The sequence below is a fragment of the Prinia subflava genome, chromosome 5, assembly GCF_021018805.1.
Source record: "Prinia subflava isolate CZ2003 ecotype Zambia chromosome 5, Cam_Psub_1.2, whole genome shotgun sequence".
Lineage (NCBI taxonomy): Eukaryota > Metazoa > Chordata > Aves > Passeriformes > Cisticolidae > Prinia > Prinia subflava.
In genome coordinates, this window is record NC_086251.1 from 40488637 (window position 1) to 40510535 (window position 21899).

The window sequence follows — 21899 nt, forward strand, 5'->3', positions numbered from 1 at the left end:
TCAAATCAACTTGTGGATAATTGCTTTTCAGTCTTTTTGGTGGTGTCAGATGAGTTTACTGATAATTGCCTTTTAGTATTTACCCCTCCAGACCTACATTAATGTGATTCTTAAGACCTATTTAATGTTTTGGATATTGCTCACTTTTAACTTAAAACATAGGTAGGTTTAAAACACTGGTTGGTTTTTTTTACAGAACTTCCTCATTTGAAACCCAGTATTGTCAGTAAACAATTTTATCAAATTTGGTTGATCTTAAGTTCTGGGAATCAGCATAAAAGGAGTGATATAACAGTTAGGAGGATATGAATGCAAGAGTTCATCAAGACTGCATTTTTAGAAAGCAGCTACTAGACTACCTAAGGCTTTAATAAGTGTTTATTATGAAATAAGTAATAGGAGAGACTTGGCTGTATGAAGGTTTCAGCAACCTAATCTAGTGAAAGGGAGGCTGGAGCTAGATGATTTTTGAGGTCGATCCATTCCAACCAGATCTGTTTCATGATAGAGATGTTTTGCACTTTTCTTCAGGCTGTTTTGTTTTCAGATTCGTAAGATTGCTGAGCACCTGTCCCATAGGAAGGTCTTAGTTGCATGTCACAATGCAAGAAAAATAATTTTTTTAAAAGGGAGAACTTTTATTCTGAGTAATTTAATAATTTACTGCAAATAGATTAATTCAACAGTGTTATTAACTCTGAAATCTGTATTATAAAGTAGTACTTGCTAAAAGTTTGGAGTAATAGATTATTTTCAGCTTCCTGACTTTCCCATTGTCTCAGTTTCCAGCCATATATTCTGCTGTTTATTGTGACTAGCTGCAAGCCAGTCACTTAGGCTAAGGACCATAGTTGGGGAATTACTATGAGACTGATTTATTAGGGCTGAAATAGTTCAAACATAGTCACAAAAATGTTTAATGTAAAAAGTAGTTACATATACATCTTTCAAAGCCAGTAAAAAGGGGAAATATAAACATGATACTGATTTTAAATAGAATATGAGGGTAATCTTAAAATTAGTTACATTAGTACTTCTCATTAGGTTCTTATAGACAGGTGATTTAAGTTAGAACTGCAGGAACAACTTTATGGAGATTACTTATTAATTTTTATGGGGATTTTTTGAGCCAAGAGTTATACCAGTAGTGTGGTACATAACTGCTTTCTCTGAAACTAAAGCCTTCATCTGGCTTTGCTTTTCTGGTGTGTAAAACAGCATACTCTCAGCTGCAGACTGATCTGTATTTATGATCTAGTGTAGGGCTCAGTTTACTCTTTGTGTTTACAAAGTGCTGAGGATTCTCTTCTTTGAGCCAAGTTCCTCTTCTGCTGAGCACTGAACAGATGCCTTACTACTAGTTAGGGGGGTTTCTGTTATGTCTTGTTACAAAGGGATCCCATTCTCAGTTGTTATTTAGAAACTGCTTCAATACACAGAGTTATTAGCAGTTGAAAAACCTAGATTAAAAAATGCCAACAAAAACTGAAGGGAAAGGAAATCATATTCATTAGAACTTTGTAATCCAGTGATTGTAGTACTCACAGCTGAACCTGTCTCTGCTCTGTAGACTATGTATTGGTTGTGTATTAAATAGCATTTTGATATATAAGCAAAAGAAGCAAAAGTTAGACTCAGTGGGCTTTATATGTTGGAATCTCATGTGCTTTATTGGCCTCAATCTTGTTACATGTGGAAGAGAGCGAGTAACTGAGAGCACTTATGTATTCATTTCCAAGGGGTTTCTTGCTTGCAGAAGGTGTTGACAGAAGATAAAAATCCAGGTTTGCTCTGTACTGTTCAAATTGAGTGGTTCTGGCAAAGCACGAAAGCATAGCTGCATGTCTCAGGAAACTTGTGATCAAAAAGCTTGCAGCTAATACACTAAATTCCTCCATGGTTAGGTGGATGTGAAACAGGGATTTCTGAATCACAGCATTGCCCATGTAAAGCCTGCTGTGTCCTTTTCTTCTTTTAGCATTATCTCTGATGCTATTGTAACATTGTGTTTTTACTATGAGCATTCTTTAATTTTTCATTTAAGCTGTAGACTGATAACACTTTCTTATGATGCGTGTGCAGAGAGCAAAAAGAACAGCTACAGAAGTTGAAGGAGTTCAAACCTGACATTTCCACCCAGGACTCTCCAAGATCACAGAACACAAGCACAAGGCCAGGTGCCTTCCAGGTAAATTCATCTTACACTGAAAACATGTCAGTAGTAATTACGTATTTATGTATGTTGAACCAGTTCTACACACTGATGGTCAAATTTCCCTGTGGGATGCCTCCCCATCGATCCTTACAACCTTAGCTGTCTTCTGTTGAGGCAAAACAACTTCTTAGTTTCTTTGAATTTTCCAAAGCATTTTATGCTCAGTCAGTCCACCAGGTCTTTCAAGGATAACCCATCAGGGATGGTTGCACATGAGGTTCAGTAATCCACATTGCTGTGGGATAATGTGCAAATAGGGTGAGCTCTTCCAAAACAGAGATGTAAGGTTCACTAGAAGACCCTGCTTTTCCTTGCTTAAGTTCTTTCAACTTGCACTGCTTTTCCTACTTCAGGAGTATGTCCTCTTTGAAGTTGGAAAAATTTGAGGATACATCAGTCAGAAATTGAGAGATTTCAGTGTAGCACAGGCATTAGGCTTCTGTTGGCTGTTTTTATTGGGAATTCCTATTACCTTCTAGAAGACCATCAAGTGCATGGAAACTTATGCTTGTGTACCTCCATCCTGTTGTGATACAGCTACTCCTCTACTGCTTAATTTCCTGTTTAGTTCTGGGAACTCTTCTCAGATGCTTACATCTGGGTTTTTTTGATAATTCAGAAATCAACTGAACTTCTGCAGTCATGCTAGCATAGGTTTATAAATCCTTCCTAGAATGAGTAAACAGTTTTGTTAAATGTGTATCGGAGGAGAGATCTGAGTTGTTGCACGGTCTTTATTCTTCATCACGTCTTAACCCCAAAGTTACTCACACCAGTAAATTTAGCCATAAGGTCTTCTGGGTCTGACATTCAGCCAGACCAACCTTTTTTTGTCCCTCCATCCAGAGAGGTGTTATGCAGTGAATGAGGCACTGCAAGTTTTCTTTTTGCCCAGGTAACCTTTCCTTGTCTACAGTGTCTGTAAAGTAAAATAATGGAACTGATTTGCTACCAAGATCTGGAGGTATGTTGATGCCTTTAGGAACTTACTTTACTCAGTTTTGATATTTTATATCTTGGACTACTTCACTCATCTGCCTAGAGGTTCTCAAACAACTTTTGTTTTTCTTGGAATTCCTATCTCCAGATATTTCTGCTGTGACTTTGAGCTGTTATTACAGAGCTCAGCTTTGTATCTACAACCATTCTGCAATTTTTATTGCATGTTGCTAATAAGGCTGCCTGTAACTTGGCATCTGCTGTGATGCTGAAGAGTCTTGTAACGAGTGTGGTTTCTTGTGGATATTTGGTTTATGCAGGATTTGGTTTGGTTTGATTTTCTACTAGGCAAGACCTTCCAATTTCTTACGTTCTTCTGATACTGATTTTATTAAGGGCTTTCCAGATATTTCTGCTCTCTGTGAATTTTTCCACTGATTTCCACAAAGAAACCGGCCTTATCAATCCTTTTGCATCTCACCAAGCTACCCTACTTTCAGATTTTCAGCCTTCACACAGACAGCAGGAATCTTTGCAGACAGCAGGAGTCTTTGGGAATAAAACAGTAGGCACTTTTGAACCGAGATAGTCCTACTGGAACTAAAATTGGTAAGGTTATTTTGAAGAAGAAGAAAGTAAGTAGTGTTTAAGCCTTTGCATTGTGAGCAAACACAAAATTAAATCAGGCCACCAGTTTTTAAAAATAGTCCTCCTACCTGTAGCACCTTGATGGAGGTACTAGAAAATGTGTATGATTTGACTACCAATTGCCATTGCACTTACTGAGGATGAGGGAAGGTTAGTTTACAGATCTACATTAAAAGTGCTTTCTGCATCTAGGTCTCTTCTCAGCTATCTTCAGAGGCACCAGTAGAAGCCCAAGCTATTAAACCTTCTCCTGCTGTTATTATAAAGCCTCCCGTGTTGTTCAGACAGCCCACCCCTGTGACAAGACCAAGTGCCCCATTGGCAAGGCCTACTACACCTATGACAAGGCCACATGCTCCAGTTTCTACTCCAACTACAATCCCAAGTCATGGTCAGTCTTTAAAACCATCACCTTCTGCTGTGGAACAGGAGCACTGGGATGAGGACTCTTTCCATGGCCTGTGGGACACAAATGAGGATAAAGGTGCAAATATGGAGTACGAGTTGTGTAAACAGGAGTCAATGATGCCTCCGCCTGTCTCCTCACCTGTGAAAGTACCTGCTGTCCACACCTCCATTCCATCAGCTGTACCAGTGTCCCTTCCTCCAGTAATTCCACCAGTTCCTAAAGCACCCATCATTCAGCAAACGGTGGATTATGGCCACGGCCGAGGTGGGTATTGCAGTGTATTTGATAGTATCAAAGAGCTAATTAGTCCTCCTGACTATTTTTTTGGAAGGAGTGTGTCATGCAAAGTATGCACGTTCTGCAGTTGGTGTGTAGACTTGTGTACATTAATGATGTAATACTGAGCAGTGCAGTTATAATGAGTCTCTAACCCTTAACCAGTTATGACCCTGAGTTTAGTGTTTTTCTTGATGCTTTTAGAAAGAGCTATTTTGTGTTGGTGAGCATTCCATGGCTGCTATTCCATGAATGGTGTATAGCCATGGGTGCTTCTAATAAACACAAAAGGATGTGTTGTATTTAGATTGATATTGTACTTTCCCTTGATCCCTTTGTAGGTGAGTATGGAAGAATAACTGGGCTAGAAGGTACTTCAGATGGTTACAGTTCTTAGGTGTGACTTAGGATTTAAAGCAGAATGTGTCTGGTGTTTGCATTATTTTTATACTGCATAATGGGTGTGAGGTATCCTCTAGCCAAGAGAGACAGAGTCTGGTTCTGAAGGGCATGCACCCTCTACAGGTGTTTAACAGATAAGTAGTGGAGGGCTCTGCTTTTTACTATTGAGCTTACCAAAGCTAAAATTCAACACTAGTTTTTAAATAGAATTGATCTCCCTCCTTTGGCAAGAGTGAAATCATGGCATAAAGAAGTTCTTAAATTGTGCATTGTCATTTAAAGGCTGTTTTTTCTCTCTAAATTACCATAACAGGAAGCCATATCTGTTCCATTAAGTAGATGATTTACTAAAAGCTGTTAGAAAAAATGTCACTGTTGTGAGACTTTCAGTTACTATTCTTGACATTACAGTAGTTCTGTGAGTTATTGAAACTCACAGAGCATTTTATAGTTTTCTGACACTGCATGCTACCTGAACTCACCTGAAAAAACAGAAGTCCCATTGTTAAGATTGAGTGGTTTACATATATACAGACAAACCCATTTCAGCCTTTAAAAACCATGGCACTGTTTATTTATGTAAAGCTCTTTTTGCATTATCCACTAAAGGAAATTATGGTAGTTTGTTCTAGTCACTTTTAATGCTATTGGGTGATTACTTTTCATGAAGAGGAAAGAAAATGCAAGACGTGTTTTAAAACCTTAATTATTTTTTTGTTTATTTTCAACCAGATATAACTACCAGTAAAGTGGAACAGATTCCATATGGGGAGAGGGTAACCCTTCGTCCAGAACCACTACCAGACAGGCAAACATTTCAAAAAGGTAGGACATGCTTGGCTAGCATTCAAACAGTTAGTTAGCTCTTAAGAAAAGCTGTAAGACACTAAAAGCTTGTTCAAACTATGTAACTCTTGTTTAAGCTACAACCACTTAGTTTCCTTCAGAGGTCCATAAGAATAACAGTTTGTATTTTCAAGAGGACTACTACAGTCAATAACCTAGCCACTTTAAAAATTCAGTTTTGTAGCTTTAAGTAGGATCGCATGGTATGGTTGTCACGGTTTGGAAAGGAGTGTCTGATTAAGTCCATCCTAACTCCCATATCATGTACTTCTCTTGCACTCTTACCTGTTGCCTTCTTTTTCCAAAATAGTAGTTAGGATTTCCATGGGTTTCTCCCTTCAGAGCATCCAGGTCGCTACAACAGAGAAAGAGATCGTGAGCCCTATTTTGAGCGTCAAGGTAATTCCAGCACAGATCATCGGGATTTCAAGAGAGAGCGGGAATTGCACAGAGACCGTGGTTCTATGGACTACGAGCGAGAGAGATTTGAAAAAGAGCGGCATCCCCGAGATGATAGGTGCGTGATTTTGGAACACTATGGAAATCAGTACAGTTGAGGCTGTATTGTGTATCAGGCTGTCCATGTTGTATATGAGGTACATGTGCCTTTCGCTCTGGAATCCATAGTGGAAATTCACAAAAATACACAAAATACGCTAAATGCTCTTTTGGCAGGGTTCTTCCTACTACACCTTCAAGAACTCAGTCATACCGTGACAAGAAAGACCATCTGTCCTCCAGGCGAGGTGGTTTTGAAAGACCACCATATGAACGAAAGACAGATCGTCCAGCGTATGATCATGGGCCTTCCATGTTTGGAGGTACAGTTTCTCAATCTTGAAGTCATGCTAGAATATGAAAAATAATGGACTTGCAGAGGTGAAGATTAATTGGTAGAAGATTAATTGATTTGTAGTATTTGTTTGTTCAGCATATATAATTCAGGAAATTTTCTTTAGGTGGTGGCATTCAGTTCTGTTTCTCAGTGGTGATGAGATCATGAATGAAACAGCTATATACTCTGCTAAAAACTGTCTTTGATTGCAATAGGTTTAAGAGCATAAATTTTAATTATTTTGAGGACTTATCTGTGAATTTAACTTAAAATAATGAAGGTCTCTTTAAATCACCTCAGCTGAGTATGAACATCTTAATTTTTTTATTTTACTGAACTAAGAAAATTCTTCTGTCCAAACACTGGAATTTGAAGGTGATCGTAGAAATTACCCTGAGGAAAGGATTCCTATTTCTGCCCCATCAATGCCTCGTCAGCCACCACCTGCTCCACGAGTAGAAAGGAAGCCAGAATCTAAAAATGTAGATGATATTTTAAAGCCACCAGGACGAGATAGCAGGCCAGAGAGGGTGAGTATACATTCTGAAAGCAACAGTCAGTTTCTACAAGGTCTGTATTCGATAAAATGCTGGTGGATGTAATATGTTGGGAACAAGTGTACATTTGAGGAAGCTCTTGAAATTAGCTTAGTTCCTTTGCAAATGCCTAGAGTGTTGGGTATTTTGACCTCTTCTGAGGTCTTCACTTTGGTTTTGGATGTATCAGGAGAAAGACTTGTCTTCACACAGAGATTTAGCAATGCACAATGTTATATGAGAAAGAACACAATTTAGACTATAAAACAATTAGGTAAGGTTCATTAAGTTGAATGAAAGAAATCAGTGAAACTGAATAAGATCTATAACATGCAGCCTAAACTGCTGAGATGATTAACATCAAAAAAAACCCTCTGAATTATGTGGAACTACTACCATTTCTCACAGCCTGGTTTTTAAAACAGACAGTGAGGGCTTGATGACACACAAAATGGGAGCCCACAGACATAATTCTCTAGAAGAAAATCTTTGCACAAGGGAGTCTGTTAAATGTAGTACAGTATCATATCTTCTGATATGATCTTTGTTTCAGATTGTGATCATCATGAGAGGGTTACCTGGCAGTGGAAAGACACATGTAGCAAAACTCATCAGGGTATGTAAACAGGCACTCACTGTGTCGTGCTGCTTGTCTTTTACATGTGCTTCCTCTGCTGTTTGCTTTCTGTTTGCCTGGGATTCAACTCTCTTGTTATTTCATGTTCCATGTCTCCATGTGCTGTGTGACTCTCCATCACCATTAGCAAGCAGGAGGGATACTACTCTCCTCTTGTTTTGAGTTTTGAGCAGGGAACTGCTGTTGACCAAAAGTATTTTGAAGATCCTGTGTAGCAGAATGGAATTTTTACAGCAAAGGTATATGCTTTCTTTTTGCATTCTTCCCAGGATAAGGAAGTAGAATGTGGAGGACCTGCACCAAGAGTGCTCAGCCTCGATGACTATTTTATCACTGAAGTGGAGAAAGAGGAGAGAGACCCAGATACAGGGAAAAAAGTTAAAAAGAAGGTAGTCTTAATTCTGTTGCTTTTCTTGACAAAGAAACAAGACATTCTGGAAAAAGAGTGGCAATCAGAATTCCAGTCTGTGGGTTGGGAAGAGTTCAAAGGTCACTGGGCTGTTTTTCAAAACAAGCCCATATAACTTAGGGTGGTATGAGCAAATTCTTAAAAGCTGACCTGGAAGGTGTTTTTCTCACACTAGTGTACTTTGTGGTCATGACATTCAGGTGTTGAATATTAGCCATTTTATAGATTGCCTCTGTGTTAATGCTTTTGTCCTTGGTAAAGGTGATGGAATACGAATATGAGGCTGATATGGAGGAGACCTATCGTACCAGCATGTTTAAAACTTTCAAAAAGACCTTGGATGATGGCTTCTTTCCCTTCATTATCCTTGATGCTATCAATGATAGAGTGCGACACTTCGAACAGTTTTGGAGTGCTGCAAAAACAAAGGGGTTTGAGGTAATGTAGCCTAAATAGCATTGAACTTGCTAACAGCCATATACTGATATTTCTAAACTTCTGATGGAAAGTGTCTCCCACATTCAGAAAAAGTGCTGTGGTGTACAGTTGCAAGTTTACCTTTCTGAAAGTGTACAACTGTAGAATGTATCACAGGGTAGAAAAAGAACTCTAAAAATTGCTTTGCAAGATTTAATATTGTCTTTTCCTTTCTAGGTCTACTTAGCTGAAATGAGTGCAGATAACCAGACATGTTCCAAGAGGAATATTCATGGGCGCAAGCTAAAGGATATCAGCAGGGTAACTGTATACATCTGGAGTCATATTGTGCTTTTGGGCCCGCTGTTTTTTGAAAACTATAGACTACATAATGCTTACACTTTTCCTCTAAGAAGTACTGGTAGTTATTTCATGAGATTCATTAAAATTACTGAAGTACAGATACATCTTGTTAGCAATCAGAAACCAAGTTTTCTAAGGAATCTGTTAGATTTTTAGAGGTGCTTCATTTTTGTGTGTCTTGTTAGATGTCTGATCACTGGGAGGCAGCACCGCGCCACATGATGCGCCTGGACATTCGTTCTCTGTTGCAGGATGCTGCTATCGAAGAGGTGAGAATCTCTGTGCTTGCTAGAACTACAGATTAGGTCAATGTGACTGTACTGAAAATATGAAGAAGACAAAGATGTAATCACAGCATGGCAGTTATAAGCAAGGCACTTTAGAAGGCCAGAATCACTGTGTCAGGAAAGTGTATTCAGGTATTCTTATCAACTACCCCAAACATGAAGGTTCATTTTTACATTTTATCACCTTTTTGGAGCTCAGACTTGGGTATCTTTGAGCAAGAGCTGATGTCACTTGGCTCTTAGCAACTGTTGAATACCAGTTAAGAAGATTAAAGAGAATCTTTGCACTCTTAGGTGAAACTCAGCACTTTTTACAGATTACTGAATTACTTAGAAGATATTTTGAGAAAGTGTTGAAGAAAGTAAGATAAAGAAATAAAAAAAAATTTGAACTCAGTCCTTGTTTTGAGAAATACAGATGCTTAGCAGAGAATGAAGAAATAATTAACATGTAGCAGAAGGCTACAATTGTCTTTTTACTTCATTTGCAGTTTGCCGTGACATGCATCTTTGGTGTGTCAGCTTACTGTACTGTTGTAATCTTTTTTGGCAGTTGTGTCAGGAGCTCTTGGTATGAATAAGTGTGTTAGTTGTGTGATCTGTGGATGAACCATAGCTGCTTGTTGCTGTCAGAACAGCTCTTAGCATGGCCATAGAAACTGATGGACTGCTCAAGTAGACAGACGGTCTTTGCAGTTTGTCATTATGTTAGCAGGTTATTATTGAATCTCCAAATTCTTTCTACTGGAAAATAGTAATCTTTAAGAGGACAGCAAAGGATTCCACTCTAAAGTAGACTCGGAGAGCAGCAGATTAGGATTTACAAGGTTCTGCAAATTATGTAAAGACCTGTACATACTTGGAGAGTTTTATGTATTCCAGAGTATATGCATGAGTCCCCAGTACAGCTGTGGAGGCCAGAAAGTATTGCATTAGATGAGCAGAGTTAGATGTATGTTTTCAAGCATTCTTGTATTTTGTTATGCTGAACTCTGTGATTACTATTATTCTTTACTGTGATTTTAAAATATATAAAAGGTAAAGGCTCAGTAGATATATTCTATGCAGAGACAGCCATTCCAGTTAAGTATAAATGTATATGTATAAGTGGCAAGTTTAAGAACTTTTTCTGCGATTGTAAGCTTTGAAATGTGGTTGTGTGGAAAGCAAGAGAAGTACCTTGGTGTTTACGGATAGTGGTAACACAAGGAATGCATGTGAAGGAAGGGAATGAACAATTTTTGCTTTTCCCCAGAAAATCTTTGCAAAGAATATTCTTTGTCACTCTGTTGCTAGAAGAGAATATGCTTCTGAGCAAAGCCAGAATGGACACAGTATTCATATATGTTGTATCATCATACTTTCAAAGTTGAATCCTTTCTTTTCTATTTGAATGTGGACATCTCTACTTACTCTGTTAAGAAGAAAATAATGAAAAGTCAGGCAGAGCCTTGTAAGTCTGTGCATGTGCTTTGGAACAGGTAGAGATGGAGGATTTTGATGCAAATATTGAAGACCAGAAAGAAGAAGTCAAGAAGGACACAGCAGAGGAGGAAGAAAGTGAACTGGTAGGAGACACATCAGCCATCTCTAACAAATTGTTCATTAATGTGTCTGAGGGAGAATCTCAGTCTTGCAAATGCCAACACATTGCCATTCTTAGCAGTGCGATCTTAACACACATGTTTCTAGTAGTTTTTTATTTAAACATTGCTAGGAGAACTTTAATGATAAATCATATTATTTCTTCCTAATTTTTTTCTAAGAATATGTGAGTATGTGCAACAAACAGTATTGTCAGTGGAGCGTGATAACGTGCCTCTTAGAGACATTTTTAATTTCAGTACATAATAGTGCTGTCTTCCAGATAATCTGTCTTCCAGATCATGTAAAAATTACATGAAGTGGAGGGATGGGAACAATGGGCAAAGATTTATTTAGCTTATTTCCTTTCACGTGTCTAAAGAACTCTCCTCAGCTGTCACAGTATATGACAACATTTATGAAGACTGCTTTTTCTGCCACGGTTGACTGACTTTGTCAGGTGGTATTTCCAAGGTGAGGCATTAGGCCTCTTGGATAAATAAAGGTTATAGAATTACCCTGAGGACTGGCTTTTTTAGGTATGTATTTAAAGGGCTACAAAAGGCTTCCTGCTGTAACTTCTTGGTATGTGTTGGAGCTGCAACTGGTCCGTGCCTTGATGAGTTGAACGTCTCAAATCTTGGTTCCCACAACCAAGCAGTTAAAGTTCAATAAACAGGAAGTAACCAAAAATGTCTGAGCTGAGCAAAGTGTTTTTCCTTGATGGAAATTTACTATTCCTCAGAAGTGGCAGGTCAGAAAGCAGTTGAAATCAGAATTTTAAAAAGCTTAGGAAAAGTGGATTCTAATAAACGTCTGGTTTTTTCAACATGACTCATTTATTCTCTTTACTAAATTATTCTTTGGCACAGAATACGAGACTGCATAAAGTGTGATTAGAACATTTCAAAGACGCATCCATGTTTACAGGAATATGGCTGCTAGTCCCATTTCTATGACCTATAGCTAAAAGAGAAAGTCTTTAGCTTTTGAGACATCTGTGCATAAATTTGTGTGTGTGTTTATGGGTTCGGGGGAGTGTCCTAATGTATTGCACTTATAACAATAGGCCTTTTCTTTGAGATAAAGACAAAGCTTGGCGGTGAAAACTATGTAAATTATTAAATAACTAAAAGTAATCTGCATATAAGAATTTGTTCTATTCAGATTCACAAGATACAGAAAAGAGCAAGGCATCATCTGCTGTCTGTAATCTCTGAAATTCAGTCAGATGGCTAATCTCAGAGAATTATGTCAGACAGAAAGTGGAACAGGGCACTGTATTTGGTAACTCTTGCCTTTTTGAGAGCATTTGATAAGGGTTCTGCAGTTCATTTTGCTGCATTTAATCCTATGAGAAAAGGAAGGTCTGAACCTCCTGCCATCTGGCAGATATCCTTGAAATATCCAACTGTCTTGTACCAAAGGATAAAGTCTGAATCTTTGCTTATCCTATTTAAGGACCGGGATATTATATAGGTTCAGCACACAATAGGCTGTTTCACACCATCAAAGTCACTCTTGTTGCTATTATCAACTCCCATAGGATTGTTTGTAGTATTCAGACAATTCCTGCTTTTCTGTGCTTGATGGTATGAATTATTGATACATTTAACTTAATTGTTCTCACTAGTGTGTCACACATTACTTTGTTTAATGCAGGTTTTTAGCTGTGGTGTAAACTTTAAGCGAGCTTTGAAGTGCAACTTGTTTAAATGTATAGACACGTGTACATATTGGAAGTTTATTTATTTGTTACAAGAAAATATTGCAGCACAAACTGTTTTCATTTGCATTAATTAAATATTTGATTAAAACCAAGAAAATCCAGAGATCTGATAACCTCAAGTAGCTGATATATGCTTGATAGAAAAAAGGTCATTCAAGGATTTCTTAAGAGCAGTGCTGAACATAATCAAATGCAGTGTGGCTCTCTGGAATTTACTGGAATACACTAATTTAGTAACACATAGTATTAACAAATACACATATATTTTTACCACAGTGGAAGCAAACTATAAATAAAGCAGGAACAAAGTTAGTGTAATAAAACTGGTTTGTGGCTTGTTTGTTTTCTTCTTGAAATCTTCTAGTTCTTTTTCCTCTCTATTAGAAAACATTCTAAAAAACAATAAAACTCTCACAGGGCTTCCATTCCCTACCCTGAGCTTTTTTATGTGGTTGCAGAGGAATATAAGTACTTTTATACCAAATCTGAACAGCTGAAATGAGGGTTGCTTAGTAACAATTTATTTGTCAAAGAATATAAAAAGAAAATATAACAAGAAGCTAACTAAAATAAATACCTTTTTGCCAAATTTATTTTTATTATGCTGATTTACAAAGAATAAACTGGCTAAAGATCATTACACATGGTGACATTATTTGTAGGGAAAATTGTTTTATAAGAATCATTGCGCCAAGAGTACTATTTTAAAATGAAAAGTAATACTTAAATCCCAGTGACTCAGCAGATACTCTTATTTAAACAAAAAAAAGTTTAATTGTGGATTAACTACTCTTACATGAATTCAGTATGTCCCTTCAAAAGGAGTAAGTGAAGCTTGTGTGTTCAAAATCTGGGAATGTGTTCATAAAAGCTTACGGTAACTCCTTCATTTGTGTTTGTAAAGCTTTGAATATGCTTTATGCCTGAAAGTTGTGTTGCAGTGACTTTGCCACCTGGGATAATACAATACAGTAACTGCACACAGTGCCTTTGCTGTCTGTTAGACTTACTCTGGAGTTCTGTTTGCAGAGGGCAGCACTCTTGTAATGATTTGCAAGGGCTGCTGAAATCACTGTATTGGAAGTGGATGCAGAAGTTCTGAAATACCAAGTAATTGGTCCCCATCTGATAATAAAATTGTGCCTTACAAAAAGAAATATCTTAAACTCCCATTGTAATGCTGTTTCCAGTTCAAAAGTGATATGCATATGTGTCTCTCTCTAATCCTCCGAGCTTCTTTCTGTGTATGATTTAGGGTTACATTCCGAAAAGCAAATGGGAGATGGACACTTCTGAGGCAAAGCTAGGTGGGTATTTATTTTTTCCTGTTTCTTATAGTTGGTATCTAATGATGTTTGCAAGACCTGAATTTTTGTTTTTACTGTGCCTCCTTACAAAGACAAATAAATGCATTGATTTCATACATGTGTCTGAAACTGTAAAAGCGTCTATACAGAGAAGGAGTTTATCTTCTGCCAGAGGCAGGAGACTTTACTACTTTATAATCATCAGTGTTTTTTATACTCATTAATTGTTGTTCCATTTGTTCAAGGAAAGTATTTTGTCCTCAGATTTAAAAAAAAACCAGTATTTATATTCTTCATCTTTCTGTGTTTATTATTTTTATATCAGCGAAGAGTCAACGTACATTGCACTGTACTCTTTTTCATATTGCATACCTTTTTTCCTAAGTGTCATCAGTAACTTCTTGCATTCTTGGAGAGATGCCTCATAGCTGAACTGTATTGAAAATGTTTCTCACTTTTCAAAATTTACATCTGTGAGGACAAAGTAGTGGCATGCTCTGAAATTGGTTCTGAATGATTAGGTGTCAGTATATCTTTTCCACATCTTAGGCATTGAAAAGTTAAAAGTTCATTATGCTTTGCAGTTCCAGGAGAGCAATAGAATTCTTCTTAGTAGTATGCAAAATGGACTTTCTGGGAGCACAAGGGCACGATTTTTGCTGTACTTTTTTTGTTCTCATTAGTGCTGATAGTAGGATTCTGTCAAAGTCAAAAGCAACTTTCAGGCAGAAATGCATGCACCATGGCTATGGTGAAAGGATTATTCATGGAAAGGGGTTTCTGGTCATTATGATCAGTATTGTGTTTTTTTTTACTGAACAGTAAAAGTTCTAAATGAAGGTTTTGTCTAGACAGTCTGCTCAGAACTGCTATTTTTATATCATGTCTGTGAGAAGTCACAAATACCTAAATGGGACACAGCATGTCTTAACATTTGGAGGTTTGCTTCTTCATGTGTGGTACAGCCCTGTGCCTCATAACTTTCCAATAAGCAAAATTGCAACTGCACCATAGAAATAGCATTAGAAGGTCTGGCTTACATAACGCAGCCTTTCACTGTTTGCTGTTAAGGGCTTAGCTACACCATTTCTTCTGCTGCTGTGCTCTCTTTTAAGTCATATAAGTACTTGTGGATTGTATCAATGATGTGCAGTACAAGCACCTGCAGTACAAGCAGAGGCATCTTGTACTCAATGATATTGGCGTACCGAACAGCTAGGCAGTTAGACAATTTAGTTGGGGTTGTTCTGCATTTTTGTTATAAGCAATGATTTATTTAATAATGCAGAATTATTTCTTAAGTTTATGCAAAGAATGGTGTTGCGTTTCCTTCCGTATTGAAAACTCCATAATGTAAAACACATGATTTTTATATGGTCTCCACTTAAGTGTTAAATGGGGAGCAAGCAGCAGAGTCGCTTTTATGCTGAAGCAAGTTACTTGCAAGGCTGTTGAAATAATCCTTCAACAGGCAAACTTGCTAACAAACTGGATTTTAAAATGCTGCAAGACACAGATCCATGTGCTGAGAAGGGCTTTCTATTAAATCTGTTTCACAGTTTTACTTTTATAACTACCCTCTAGATTCAGTTTTACATATATGTAGGACTATAGATTAAAAGTAAATTCTGACAGAGCTTAGGTTTTAAGGAAGCCAGGCATTCCTATGTAATGAATGCAGTTTCTTTGGAAAATTACTCTGTCAAGACAGACAACTTTCACCTCAAGGTGTACATTAGAAGTGCTTGCAGTTTGTGAGTAAGAGTTACTATATTTAGTTCACAATAAGACTTTGCTGAAGATGGCCAATTATAATTATTTCTGGATTGGCATGTAAACTGTGGTATGCATTATTTACTCCAAAACTGAGTTACTTCCTGGGAGCTGGCCTGCCCATTAGGTTTATTGCGTTAGTCCTGGAGGGCACACATTTGCAGAATGACACAAGTGCAGACTCCAAAAAGGATGCTCTGGGTCTTGTTTTGCTTTTTTGTTTTCTTTCTGGGTAGATGTTGTTACAGGAAAGCATAGTAAGATCTCGCTGATTGTAATTAAGCTCAGAAAATGTCTGAAAAGTTTTAGTTCCTTAGCTGGAAACACTGACTTGTGACAATCGCCAAACATATACTCTAGAGCTCTCACTTTAACACATATTTACTTTATTCTTACATTCCTCTTGAGTATGTGTGTGATTTATCATTTCCTTATGTGCTGTGCACAGCCACAATTTTATTCTGAAAGTCTGTTCATGGGTCTTCTCAGTGCATAGTGCACACAGGTTCTTATATTGAAATTTAAAGTAATGGACTCTCATTTTTAAAATTTGTCAGTAGTGTTTAGTGCAATGTTGTGTTTCAAGGTAAGTGGCAAGTTCTACAAGCTTTCAGGAATGGAGAAATGAGTTCTGCTGTAGCTGAAACTTTGATACCATTGTAAAATTTGCTCTAGATTACACTGGAATTCTACATAAAACTTTGTGGCTTTTGTATAACAAGGACAAAATTTAACTGATTTATTTAGGTTTTGAAGGAGCTAATTAAATTAAGTGCTTTCAGATGTTACTTTAAAAATTCTAAAGGTGAGTTTTTAAGTTTTGTGGGTTTTCAGAAATGCTGCTGCTTTGTTGTTTTTAAATTCAAAATAATAGAATGATGTTTGGTAGTTTAAATAATCACCAGCCATAAATAACCACAAGTACCAGTGTTACAAAATGGCATCTTGTCACATTTTCAGAAAAGAATATTCTGAAATAATCCTTTGACATTTGTGTAGTGTCTACTGCATGACACATGTACCTTGAACCGCAATAGTCTGGATGGAAGCAGACTCCTTTGGAATAGCAATCCAGCTTCAAACATGGAAGGACATAACATTTTAAAATAAATTCTGTGTAGCAGTAACAAAAAGGGACAGAGGGGAACTACATATTCAGAACAGCTTGTGAGCTCCTCTACTGATGTTTGAGCATTACACATTTCTTGGTGATGTTTTAGTTGTTTGGTGTGCAGCAGGGAGTGGGGGACTTAACTTACTTTCGGTAATGAGGTGAGCTTGCATCATAACTTCCTTCCAACAGGAATATGTCTGCCTACAGGTATTTGCCAACAAGAGAGCTCCACAATTTTCACTTCTTCATGTTCCTAAACGCTCCTCAATGAGTTTGTTGATCTCCTTTTCAATGTTATTTTTTTCTGAAAATGCTTAATGCCACCAATGATCTACACTGATTGAACGCAATACGGAGAAACAGTGGAATTACATTATGTGCTGGAATAAAAGAGGAATATTGTCTTCTAGAGGGAGTGTCACCTTTCTATGGAGTTTGAGCATCAAATTTGGCAGATTTAACTTAGAGCAAAAGAAGAATCTTAACTAACTTATGTAATAGATACAAATATTCGGAACATTTTTCTTAAATGTTGGCCATTTAAAAAAGCAGGGGGGTTATAATGATTTATTAGAAGAAGTTCTGTATCTGGTCCAGGGAAATGGGGCAAAAGTAGAGTCTTTAAAAGGTTTTGAGCTGTATGAGGGAGAAACAATTCATTAGTTTATGGCCTTTTAATTATACTAGCATGTCTACAGTACCATTGCTTCACATTATCTCCATTGTTACTCTTCTCTCTCCCATATTAAGTAAAAAAGTCATCTCTGAACTGAGATGCTTTAAGTACATATCTTTGAACATCATCATCTGCTATCCGGAAAATAATGCTGCCTTGTATTTGGTCTGTTTCTGAGGCCTTTTGTGAGTGAACTTAATTACAACACTGACTTCTGAAACAATATTTCTGACATCACCGGTAATGGTTTAATGAATGTAATTGCCAAGCTTAGTGTTCCTTCTACACATACTTGAATTGTTGGCTTATAAATTGGTAGTTTAAATTGACAGAAGTAACAGAATTTCTTTTGACTTGCTGAGCCGGTTTTCCTTTTCATGGTTTGTTGTTCATAATCTTACAATGAATGTTTCATCTCCTTTCCAAAAACAGTTTGCCACATAATTTCAGGGTGTTGTTTTCTTTACTGAGAATCAGTGTCTAAAGAGGAATAAAATTTTAGAACCTAGGAATGGAATTCTTTCTACTCATGTTGTATCGGTTCAATAAGAAAAAGAAGAAAATGAGGACTGTTGGACAAATGTACTGCTCAAATATTCATGACTGCCCTCTTACACCATGAAAGAAAAGATTCTGAGATATTTTTCTCCCAGTCCTGGAAGACTTTTTAAGTGGTTTGTGTTATGGGGAGAGAAAAAAAAAGGGGAAGATCAGGCTTTCCAAGGAGCATTTTGTTTAGCAGAAACAGTACCTCAAAAACTTGTCTTTGATGCATTAAATTATATAATTGCCACTTGTTCCCTGATACTGCATGTATGCCATGTTTGACACAGTATTGATCCCCAAATTTGGGGAAAATGCTGCAGCTTTAGTATTGTGTTCAAATACAGAAAGATGGCTCTGTGGTTCCTAGCTTATGTTGGCGATATTGTACCTGTAAGGACAGACTCCTTATAGATCCAGAAGAGCAAACGTTTTCTCCTTCACATAGAAAACAACACTGAGTGTTATTGCCACACAGTTAATGTGAAAGATCAATAAAACTTGAAAACTGTGTTGAGTCTTCTCTAGTTTATTTCAACTCTCATCACTATACCTGTCAAGACAAGCTGGATGTCTTGCTTGCTCGTTCTTTTGAAAAGACAAATTCTGCCACTTGTTCTTTTGAAAAGTTTTCCACTCTCGTCTTGTTTGTGTAAATACAGAAAAAATAATCTCCCTTAACGCTGAGGCTCTGTGTTTGTTCTCAGACAAGCTGGATGGTTTGCGGACTGGCACTAAAAGAAAACGTGACTGGGAAGCAATTGCCAGCAGGATAGAAGATTATCTGCAGCTTCCAGATGACTATGATACACGTGCTTCTGAACCTGGAAAGAAAAGGGTAATAAATTTTCAAATGACTTACTGTCTGTATATAACCCTTTGATGGTCTCTGTCAAATCAAGTCATTCAATGTCCGTGAATATGGGAAATTCATTGACTCACTTTTCATTTTGCTGTTCCATTAGATTCTGTAAGAGATTATGCTTGCAAGTAGGGTCTTCCAGAGGTAAACATATTAGTTATAACAGAGCTAGGCATTGTAGATAATACAGATTAACTATGCATGACATGGTCTGAATACAAAATGCTGCATGTTTAAAATCTGTTGTGAAAAGAGGGGGAAAATTGTAGAGAGAGATGAAAGAGAGGTAATAGAAAGAGGCAATACTTTTTTTTTCTCTCCAAAATAGAAAGACCAGCTTTTGCCACTAGAAGTAATTTGAATTAACTGTCAGTGTTTGGGTATTGTTTTGCTCTGTAATGTCAAATAGAAAACTGATAGTACTGGACAGCGTTTCTGAGAGAAATGGAGATACTTAAAGCATTGGCAGAGGAGATGATGGTGGAAGAAAACTAACATTGCTTATCAGTAGAAATGTCAGGGGAAATCCAGGTAGACCATGGATAGGGATGTGCTGGCAGAAAATTGATGAGGCTACGTTCCCCAGTACCACAGGGGTCTGAATGAGACTAATCAGTATGGCAAAGAAGAGCTCTTTCACTTACTCTTTTTTCTTGTCCTGCAATGGTGTGTTTCAGCTGAGTTTCTGGACTGTAGCCTTCCTTCACTGCATCTCTCCCTCCCTCTTTCCTGTTGCTCTCCCTCCCATCGGTGTCTTGATTTGGGGGTGGTCACTGTGTATGTTTGAACAGGATAAATGCAAGGGATCTGCATTACCATGAAGAGGTGCAGTGCAGATATGGAAATGTAAAGATGGGGAAATAATATATGTATTATAAAAAAAGAAAAGCTAATTAGTGTAAAGAAATAGTGGAAAAATTTAAATAGAAATGTGTCACAGAAGATAGAGAAGAAAATTGTCCTTCATTTATTCATTGCTGATTGATCTTCAACACTGGCTTTCATAGTCATCTTCTAGATGTTTCCATTGTGCAGCTGAAAGACAGATTTCCCAGAAAATTAGAAGAGTAAATGAGTCTTGGATAATTCTTCTTGCAGAAAGCATTGATTTGAACAGAGAAATAACTGTAGTTATATATAGAAGAGTAGTAGTTACTCTACAACTCTCAGAACTATAGCACTGAAATGGAAAAAGCTTATCTGCGCCTTTCTTCTACTCCATAGAAAACACCTGGTATATTCAACTAAAAATAATTTCCCTCTTTACCTATCAGAAAAAAAAAATAACACTTGTTCTAAGACAAATGAGTCGAAATCAGTATTGTTGTATTCTTACTTAGAGTGGAAGGCCTAGACTCATATCAGGATTTCTTGGAAGATTATTGTACTGATAGGATGTTCTCCATAGGTGCGCTGGGCAGATCTAGAAGAAAAGAAGGATGCTGACAGGAAAAGGGCCATCGGTTTTGTTGTTGGACAAACCGACTGGGAGAAGATAACAGATGAAAGTGGTCACCTTGCCGAGAGAGCCCTCAACCGCACCAAGTATATATGAAAAAGTGGTTACGTGGATTTTTGTGCCTTTAAGGTAAATATTCAGTCTTCCTGTGTGTTTATAGCCTTGATGTTTTCCAAGAGTTGAGGCTGCAGTTCACCTCGTTGTTAGAGGTCTCCCAGCCAAGGCTATTTGATTTGGAACTTTGTATAATCGGTGTCAGCTGTGCCTGTGTCAATGTGCACCCTTCTGTACAGCACCTGACAATAAAGATTATCAGCTATCAAATCTCCCAGCCTTATTACAAGGAATCATGTGGTTTCATTAAGAGTACTTTAGCTGTGTATCTACTAGTCCTGTTGAGTTCAGGTGTTGCCTATTATATCTTAATTCTAACCACGTTAGTTGCTGGTTTACATGATGTAACAAACTTTTCCTTTCTTTACAGGCCATTTGCTCTGAGGAGAAGTGAACCAAGGTGTCATGAACATCTTGCATGGGTCATGTCACTCCCACCTTCACAGTTTTTCTTTGTTACTTTAGTTTCAGCAATTTTCTTGAGATGCTGGTAGATAACCAGTGTCCTAAAAAAACTCATTGAATCCCACTGCTCCTAAGTGAGAGAGACAGTTTACTTTTTAATATTTTTGGAGGGGAGGGAGGGGGAGGGTCATTAGTTTTAGCTGCTCTTTGTGGGATTAAGTGGAAGGATTAGACAGATGTTACCTCCACTGTACCATCACAGAATGTTTATCACCTTTGCTCTGTGGATGTTCTCGTTTTATACTGTATGTACCTTGTAGCTTATTGTACTAGGAAGCAGAACAATAAATTTCACTATAAACTCGGTGTTCTTGGTGGACCATAGAGTATGGTTTTTGTTTTAAATGTGGTCTGTGTTCACCTGTTAGTGCTCAGAACCATCCTTACCTGGAAGATGTACTGTGCTCATGTACTGTCCATGTACAGATGTACTGTCTTCTAGGTTTTTCACCTGCTCTTCTTCTCATAGACAGATCCATTAAGACCCCAGGTCTTGCTGGCCTTTAAGAGTTCATGTTCCTGGAAACTAGAAATATCATTATGTTTGAATTGTAATTTTTCAATTATGTCAAGTTTTCATTACTACGTGAGTATGAATTCTGTTGGGTGGTTTTGTAATGTTCAAGGTAGCAGCACATGAAAAACTTGTCTTTAATGCTCAATATGAAAACAAGTACTACAGAGTTCTCTGAGGGGCAGCCTAGAAAATTGGTTTTGGTCTTACTATGTCTTTTAGTCAACACTGATCCCTATCAGGGTATTTCATTCCATTCATAAGTCTAGTGAGTCACAGAGATACATCATTCAAGGAAGTGACAAAGACCAGAAGTTATACCCTTCTTTTCCTTTGATAAATGTGTCAAGCTTAAAAAAAAAAAAAAAAAGGATGAATGAATAACAGTCCACACTATTAAGAGTGGTACAGATTCTTCACAGATGCTGGGATATCACTTCTGCAGAGCATCAGGTTTGCTGATGAAAACTTTCTTTTGTCCTCCCAGGTTTCAAAGCAAATGCTTTGTGTTGACGATGTTGTAACCAAGAAAGAGGTTTA

At 37.5% G+C, this 21899-nt stretch overlaps 1 protein-coding gene across 5 annotated transcripts in view; it reads left to right on the forward strand.

The window, feature by feature from the left end:
• YLPM1 (YLP motif containing 1) overlaps positions 1-21151 on the forward strand; it is a 36183-nt gene extending 15032 nt beyond the window's left edge. Inside the window, exons 6-21 of one of the 5 annotated variants that reach the window (XM_063398995.1) lie at positions 2083-2188; positions 3995-4475; positions 5622-5714; positions 6078-6252; positions 6411-6556; positions 6913-7100; positions 7660-7722; positions 8013-8132; positions 8414-8590; positions 8807-8890; positions 9118-9201; positions 10701-10787; positions 13788-13839; positions 18653-18783; positions 20216-20395; positions 20751-21151. In XM_063398995.1, coding sequence (XP_063255065.1) covers positions 2083-2188; positions 3995-4475; positions 5622-5714; positions 6078-6252; positions 6411-6556; positions 6913-7100; positions 7660-7722; positions 8013-8132; positions 8414-8590; positions 8807-8890; positions 9118-9201; positions 10701-10787; positions 13788-13839; positions 18653-18783; positions 20216-20362 — 2134 coding nt within the window. In that variant the 3' untranslated portion in view covers positions 20363-20395; positions 20751-21151. The other 4 variants (XM_063398996.1, XM_063398997.1, XR_010080565.1 and 1 more) reach the window with 4 other exon arrangements.
• Positions 21152-21899: the final 748 nt, after the last annotated feature.